This window comes from Diaphorina citri, unplaced genomic scaffold (assembly GCF_000475195.1).
Source record: "Diaphorina citri unplaced genomic scaffold, Diaci psyllid genome assembly version 1.1 scaffold2657, whole genome shotgun sequence".
In the NCBI taxonomy this organism is placed as follows: Eukaryota; Metazoa; Arthropoda; class Insecta; order Hemiptera; family Psyllidae; genus Diaphorina; species Diaphorina citri.
In genome coordinates this window covers 16,607-25,200 of record NW_007380074.1, presented here as the reverse complement: position 1 = coordinate 25,200, position 8,594 = coordinate 16,607, and the positions used below count along the sequence as shown (strand labels likewise).

The 8,594-nt window shown below is 40.3% G+C and overlaps 1 protein-coding gene across 1 annotated transcript in view; it reads left to right on the top strand.

Annotated features, from left to right (window-relative positions):
- The first annotated feature begins 600 nt into the window (after positions 1-600).
- Positions 601-8,594, top strand: part of LOC103519305 (knirps-related protein-like) — an 8,620-nt gene continuing 626 nt past the window's right edge. Inside the window, exons 1-2 of the mRNA XM_008484385.2 lie at positions 601-708; positions 8,262-8,575. Of these exons, the coding sequence (XP_008482607.1) occupies positions 631-708; positions 8,262-8,575 (392 nt within the window). The 5' untranslated portion in view covers positions 601-630. The remainder of the gene's footprint in view (positions 709-8,261; positions 8,576-8,594) is intronic.

Genomic DNA, 8,594 nt, shown 5'->3' with positions numbered 1-8,594 from the left:
TGCACAGGTAGGAAACCAGTTGTAAATCCAGAAGAACTCGCGGTTGAATGAATAAAAAAGCTCATTGAAAAAAAAAGGTCCCTGCGGACTTCCCAAAGATCCAACTAGGCCCAGAAGATATTGACCGAATGTCCCTAATGTGTTTAACGTGTTTGCCAAATTTCATAAAAATCCGCCATACCGTTCGAGAGTTAAGCTGGAACAAAGAATTTCTGAAAGAAAAATATAATTAGTGGAGATGCCAATACTCCGATGATATGAAAATGGTGGAGATGTCGAATTTCAATTGATTTTAGTGGAGATGTCAAAGCTCCAATCGAACGAATAATATATTATTAGAGACGTTCGATTTGGATTTGAACCATCAACCTACAGGTTTGAAGTCTACCGCACCAAACCACTACACCATCGATGTTGGAGAGAGGTCCACAATTCACTGTTTTTTTTTTTTTTTTTTTTTTTTTTTTTTTTTTTTTTTTTTTTTTTTTTTTTTTGCAGGGTTTTCCTGGGAGGAGCTCTTCACTCCAACCCACTAATTGGGTATTTTGTCCATACATTCTTTGTTTCAGAAATGCACTTGTTAGGGGAACGCGGCTCAATTTTGACCCCTCCTCGTTTCCCGGTCCCAGAATGAATCAGACGTGCAAAGTGTGCGGAGAGCCGGCTGCGGGGTTCCATTTCGGTGCTTTCACCTGTGAGGGATGCAAGGTAAGAAGAAAACTCCTCTTTTTTCTGAGAGGTTTGATAGAGGGAACTGTAACTACTAAGGTCTTATGGTCCCAAAGTCTAAGAGAGAACATTATCCGTTCAGGATAAAATTTGCCGCGGGCAGGAATTGAACCCATGAACTAGCGCATGGCAAGGCAGACGCGCTACCTTCCAAGCTGACATTCTTCTCTTCTATACGGGACATAAAGTTTGCAGTTTCCTCTGTCAAACCACTTTCATTACAAAATCGTTTTTCCAGTAAACCAGATTCTCAAGATTCTACCCAATTCTATTCTACAAATAGATCCATAGAATCTAGGATTAAACTAACCATCAATCTCTCTCCACCACTGAATTTGTAGTTAATTTCTCCCAATACCTCCGCACCCAATTCTTCCTCGACACTGGTGTGCAAAATCTTCATTAGTCAAACTAACAAAAAGCAATATAGAATCGGTCACCGATAATAAAATTATAATCTGCACGAGAAATAGATAGGTACCGTAATTGCATTTTAATAGGAGTAGCCTACCTGTCTTAAGTATCTGAACATAATCTCGCCCTTTAAGTCCGGGCTGGCCGGGGCAATGAACCGCGTCAAATATCAGAGTGAACCGTATGGTGAACCGAATTGGTTTTGTCTGCCGGCGATCTTTTTCACCTGAACGGATAAGGTTCGTTTCTCGGAACGGCATGCCTTCTCGCCATATCCTTCCTCCTCTCTTCGTTTCGGGACGATAGGACAAGATGCAGAGCTTTGGTACAAAAATGACTGTGAACATTTTGACTATACTTTCCTGTTTTTCTTTTCTTCCTATGGGAAAAGGAAAGTAAAAAAAAAAAAAAAAAAAAACAGAGTAGCGCAAGGCTCAGGATTCTGGCCGAGTCGCATGGCGGATTCACCTGAGTGACTCCGCACACCGAATGATATCCTGTCGTGTTCCGGAGCGGCGGATCGGAACTAAGTTGTGCAATTTCCCCGCCAGAGGGGATATGCTTCGCGAGATCCTGGGCCCGGCGCACACCGGACTGTGTTGAAGCGAATCACATGATTTACAAGTTCTTATTTTTTGTGTATTACATCAATTTGTTGGTTTTTTACTTTACGGAAATGAAAATAAGTAAGATGGCCAGCTTAGTTAGTTTGGTTGGTAGCTTGTCTGCCTTGTAAGCGCTATTTAGGGCGTGGGTTTGATTCCCATCCGTCCCGGGTATCCTGAAGGGATAGGGTTCGTTTTCGGAACGGCCGATAACTTTATCCTATATCTTGTCCTTTCTTCTCTCTTCACTTTCGGGACGATAAGACCTTAGCAGTTACAGTTCCCTCTATCGAACATCTTAAATAAATTAAAAAAAAAAGTTTGATAGAGGGAACTGTAACTGCAGAGGTCTTATCGTCCTGAAATGGAAGAGAGAAGGAAGGCAAGTTAGCTGAAAGCCAGCCGTTCCAGGAAAACCTCATCTGTTTGGGATAAAGTCTGCCCCGGGCGGGAATAGAGCCCGCGACCTAGCGCTTAGAAGGCAGGCGCGCTAACTAGGCTGGCAATTCAGACCTTACTTCGTTCGCCGACGTCACTTCTTCGGCCCAATGTTCGGCTCCCGACATCCGACTTCCAGGGGGAGGATGGACCTTGACTCAATTGTTCCACTTGCTCCGGTTTGGAATAGAATAGAATATACCTTGTTTATCCTGCCAGTATCGGATTGGATTGGTTTACCATCCAGTCACGCTACTTTCCTCCTGGTTGCCTCACTTTTCTTGATTCGGACGACCTTGAACCGTCTGATGAAAGATCAGATGGTCCGTGGTTCGTGACCCGAGATGGAATTGGGTGAGAGATTGGCTCGATCGGAAAAGTAGGCGAAAAATACCGGGAACTTTTATCCAGATAGTTTTTATGTTTGTTTGTTTGATAGGGCATTTACGTCACTGTATAACTTTTAAGGGTTTAGTGACAGGGGTTTTATGTTTTATCCTCCCTCCGGTGACAAATTCCTCGTAACATTAATCTCACCCACCCTGAGTGGAGCCTGGAAAAGCCAGCAGACCGCCATTGCCCAGAGGTCAGCCCTTTCATATTAGAGGGGATTGTAACAACGGAAGTCTTATAGCCCCGAAATCGAAAAGAGAAGGACAGGATAAGAGAAAACCAGCCTTTCCGAAAACGTCCCTTATCTGTTGAGGATAAAATTCACCCCGGGCTGGAATCTAACCCGCGACCTAGCGTTTACATGGCCGCTACCCTCCACAAGCTAACTACTCTACCGAATTAAGGCTGGCAACTCGACTTCGAGTCCAAATAAAGACGAGACTCCCAGTCCAAATCATAATGATATGGCTAAATAGCTTACTTAAAGAACTTAGTATAGTTTATGGTACAAGTAAATAAAAATGATATAATTCTACTTCATAGAGTCATCATCATACGTCTTGGTGATGAAACAATAGAACCAGTGTACTCTAAGTTCATTACTACATGAGTATAACATTGGCCTATTTACCAATTACTTAGACCGGTTCAGTGGTGGATTGAGTGGAATAGATGAGTGAGTGAGTTGCTGAGTGAGTGAGTGGTTTTTACGTGGGGTGTAGATAAATGAGTGAGTAAATGTGTTGCTGAGTGAGTGAGTGAGTGAGTGAGTGAGTGAGTGAGTGAGTGAGTGAGTGAGTGAGTGAGTGGTTTTTACGTGGGGTGTAGATAAATGAGTGAGTAAATGTGTTACCTATACGTAGGGTGTAAAAATTTGAGTGAGTGTGGGTGAGTGAGTGAGTGAGTGAGTGGGTGAGTGAGTGGCTGAGTATAACATTGGCCTATTTACCAATTACTTAGACCGGTTCAGTGGTGGATTGAGTGGAATAGATGAGTGAGTGAGTGAGTGAGTGAGTGAGTGAGTAAGTGATTGAGTGACTGTGAGTGAGTGGGTTATACGTGGAGTGTAGAGATGTAAATGAGTGAGTAAATGTGTTACCTACCTATCACTCACCTGTCTGACTTAGTAATTGACTTAGTATACTGTGTCAATTGGCAACTCAATAGTTGAGCAGTTCGTCTAATAAAAGATCGATGTATATATAGGGTGTAGAAATGTGGGTGGGTGAGTGAGTGAGTGAGTCTGAGTGGTTTTTACGTGGGGTGTAGATAAATGAGTGAGTAAATGTGTTACCTATACGTAGGGTGTAAAAATGTGAGTGAGTGTGGGTGGGTGAGTGAGTGAGTGAGTGGTTTTTACGTGGGGTGTAGATAAATGAGTGAGTAAATGTGTTACCTATACGTAGGGTGTAAAAATGTGAGTGAGTGTGGGTGAGTGAGTGAGTGAGTGACTGGCTCACTGACTGAGTAAGTACCTACTCTTTTCTAGGGATTACCTGCTACTCAGTGGACTCTTTGGCAGTAAAAGTCGTAGTTTTCACTAAAACCTAAAAAAAAAAAACTTGACCATCCTGCTGGCACTGATTCTTTCATTCGGTTCACTACTTTGGTCTTCATAAAAAACTTAGATTTGTATGTAGTAGTAAAAATAGTATTAATTACACGTTTTTTTTCTCATGATTAAATTTTAATTTTCAAAATCACGCTCATGGTTTCATTACCACGGGGATGTAAATAAATCATTCTATTCTCTAACATGCGGTGGAAACGGTGGTTTATGCAACGCGAACGAGGAATACGGCGAGTCAAGGTCAGAAAACTCAAGCATGCGTAATGCTGAAACCGGTGTTCTTCAGCGGAGAGTTAACAATCATATTCGAGTAAAGTGAACAATTTAAAAATTGCATAAGAAGCATATTATACCTTCTTGTACAAGTACATGGGTACTACTTATTTTCATGTACCTATATTTATATATTTACCTCTAAGTATATTTTTATCATAGTAGATACATAGAGATACATATACCTACCTATATCTACAAAAGGAATATGTATAACTAGATATCGGAGTATTTAAATGAGAAACAAAGTGAATTCTCCTAGGAGGTGTCTATTATTAAAATATTATTATATCTAATTGTATTATTACCTATCTGGTATTTATAATAGACATATATATCTATCTAGGTATTAATTAGCTAGTTATCTATTACAAAAAACTGTGGATTTCTTTGTTAAAGTTTGAGTTGTATGTCTTCTTCTTCTTCTTCTTCTTCTTCTTCTTCTTCTTCTTCTTCTTCTTCTTCTTCTTCTTCTTCTTCTTCTTTCAAATTCCAGGTTCTCCCAGAGGAGCTCTTCCTCTCAACCACTAATTGGGTATTTTGTCCATACATCTTTGTTTCAGAAATGCACTTGTAGGGGAACGCGATTATTTATTATTATATTCTTTTTTTCTTTCCAAGAGATTTCAATGAGGGAATTTTAACAACGGACGTTTTATCGTCCCAAATTCGAGGCTAGGACATTTGGAACATCTTCTGCCCCATTTTTCTCTGTACTAACGGAAGTATTATCGTCCCGAAAGCGAAGACAAAGGAAGACAGAATAGGAGAAAGTCAGACGTTCCGAGAACGTACCTTTTCTATTTAGGATAAAGTGCATTCAAACAAACCTAACCTAACCTATAAAGTTTGTCCTGGGCGGGAATCGAACCCGCAACCTAACACCAAGCGTGTTACCTTCCAAGCTAACTAAGTTCAGTCATGATTGAGAAACGGTACTACTAGCGTCCCCTAGCAGGTCTACCTTGAACTTGAATGCCAAGTGACGATTGAGAAAGAACATGCACAGTATTGCACAGGTAGGAAACCAGTTGTAAATCCAGAAGAACTCGCGGTTGAATGAATAAAAAAGCTCATTGAAAAAAAGGTCCCTACGGACTACCCAAAGATCCAACTGGGCCCAGAAGATATTGACCAAATGTCCCTAATGTGTTTAACGAGTTGTATGCAGTATGCACCTCGCACCTAGAACATTAGGCTCTTTGAAGAACTCAAACTGAACTCATTTGAAGATCACCAAAAGAAGCTAGGACGCACATCAATGCAGCAAAAGATGATGAACCCATCAGCAAAAGATTCGGTGGTCCTGACCACGAAAAAATGGGATTCCAGTCTAACTACTAAAAGTTAGTAATTCGGTAGTTATTCGGTGGTCCTGACCACGAAAAAATGGGATTCCAGTCTAACTACTAAAAGTTAGTAATTCGGTAGTTAAGTAGAATAGAATAGAATATACCCTGCTTATACTGCCAGAATGAGACTGAAAAGTCCCTTTACTCCCGCAGTCTAAGCAAGGTCTCATGTATTTGGTACAATGTTTTCAAAAATAAATTATTACAATAGACCCTTGCTTAAATTAAAAAAAGAGAGAAAAAAAAATCCCTTTACTCCCGCAGTCTAAGCAAGGTCTCATGTATTTGGTACAATGTTTTCAAAAATAAATTACAATAGACCCTTGCTTAAATTAAAAAAAAGAGAAAAAAAAATATGACTCCAGTAGACTGGAATATGACTCTATTAAGTTCAACAACAAAGAAGTGTAGAAGAAAAAGAAAAATTCCGTTGGTCCTCATTTTTCCTGCTCTATGACTTTGAAACATCACCCAAGTAAGCGCAACTGATGAACTATCAAAAGAACCACACCTCACATTACAAGCTCGACTGACTTTTAAGGTGGACACTTCGAGCCAGACTCATTGACAAATTAATCGCGTCCTCTAATTGCAAAAACTTGAAAACGACAGAAATGGGCTCATTAAAAGGGATCAGATTATTAGAAGACACCGTTCTAATGGACTTCGCTGATTGATACTCTAAGGTACTTGCCCTATTCATAATAATTAGGACAAACCTGATGATCAGACACACCCAATTATTTGAAGTCATCAGACAACTATTCCCGATTGTAATGAAGACTAGGCAGCTATTAACTCTTGAGACAAATTAATTCAAAAAACACTCAACTATCTCAGACCATTTGATTTGAGACAGAAATTAATAAAATTGATGCAGGTATCCGCTAACTAGCAAACTAATTAGAAATGGAATTGAACAAGGGCTTTTTCTAATGCCTCTTAAAAGACAACAAAAATTAACAATATGAACAAATGAACATTTATAAACAGAATTTAGTGATCAGATTATTAGAAGACACCGTTCTAATGGACTTCGCTGATTGATACTCTAAGGTACTTGCCCTATTCATAATAATTAGGACAAACATGATGATCAGACACACCCAATTATTATTTGAAGTCATCAGACACCTATTCCCAATTGTAATGAAGACTAGCTATTAGCTCTTGAGACAAATTAATTCAAATGAGAGTTTACATTGGCAACTATCTCAGACAATTTGATTTGAGACAGAAATTAATAAAATTGATGCAGGTATCCGCTAACTAGCAAACTATTTAGAAATGGAACTGAACAAGGGCTTTTTGTAATGCCTCTTAAAAGACAACAAAAATCAACAATATGAACAAATGAACAGAATTTCGTCAAAATGAAATTAGGTGTATTATCTATGATTCTATGGTATTGCCCAGAGGTCAGCCCTTTCATATTAGAGGGGATTGTAACAACGGAAGTCTTATAGCCCCGAAATCGAAAAGAGAAGGACAGGATAGGAGAAAACCAGCCTTTCCGAAAACGTCCCTTATCTGTTGAGGATAAAATTCGCCCCGGGCTGGAATCTAACCCGCGACCTAGCGTTTACATGGCCGCTACCCTCCAAGCTAACTACTCTACCTAAGGCTGGCAACTCGACTTCGAGTCCAAATAAAGACGAGACTCCCAGTCCAAATCATAATGATATGGCTAAATAGCTTACTTAAAGAACTTAGTATAGTTTATGGTACAAGTAAATAAACTTAAAGAACTTAGTATAGTTTATAGTACCTATAGTACAAGTAAATAAAAATGATATAATTCTACTTCATAGAGTCATCATCATACGTCTTGGTGATGAAACAATAGAACCAGTGTACTCTAAGTTCATTACTACATGAGTATAACATTGGCCTATTTACCAATTACTTAGACCGGTTCAGTGGTGGATTGAGTGGAATAGATATGCTTCGCGAGATCCTGGGCCCGGCGCACACCGGACTGTGTTGAAGCGAATCACATGATTTACAAGTTCTTATTTTTTGTGTATTAGTTACATCAATTTGTTGATTTATTACTTTACGGAAATGAAAGTAAGTAAGATGGCCAGCTTAGTTAGTTTGGTTGGTAGCTTGTCTGCCTTGTAAGCGCTATTTAGGGCGTGGGTTTGATTCCCATCCGTCCCGGGTATCCTGAAGGGATAGGGTTCGTTTTCGGAACGGCCGATAACTTTATCCTATATCTTGTCCTTTCTTCTCTCTTCACTTTCGGGACGATAAGACCTTAGCAGTTACAGTTCCCTCTATCGAACATCTTAAATAAATTAAAAAAAAAAGTTTGATAGAGGGAACTGTAACTGCAGAGGTCTTATCGTCCTGAAATGGAAGAGAGAAGGAAGACAGGATAGGTGAAACCCAGCCATTCCAGGAAAACCTCATCTGTTTGGGATAAAGTCTGCCCCGGGCGGTCTATAGGTACTAATTTTTGTCGCACCATCTTTTCTGTTCCAGTCCTTCTTCGGCCGATCCTACAACAACCTTCCCTCGATCTCGGAGTGCAAGAACAACAACGAGTGCATCATCAACAAGAAGAATCGCACCTCCTGCAAGTCCTGCCGTCTCCGCAAGTGTCTCATGGTGGGCATGAGCAAGAGTGGCTCGCGCTACGGCCGTCGCAGCAACTGGTTCAAAATCCACTGCCTCCTCCAGGAACAGCAGCAGCAGGCTGAGCAACAAACGGAGAGGACGAAACTGGGACATCCCGACCTTCTGTTGAAACTAGACAAGTTCACCAACAACAACACCATTGTCACCAACAACAACCTGTCACCTCAGATCTCACCC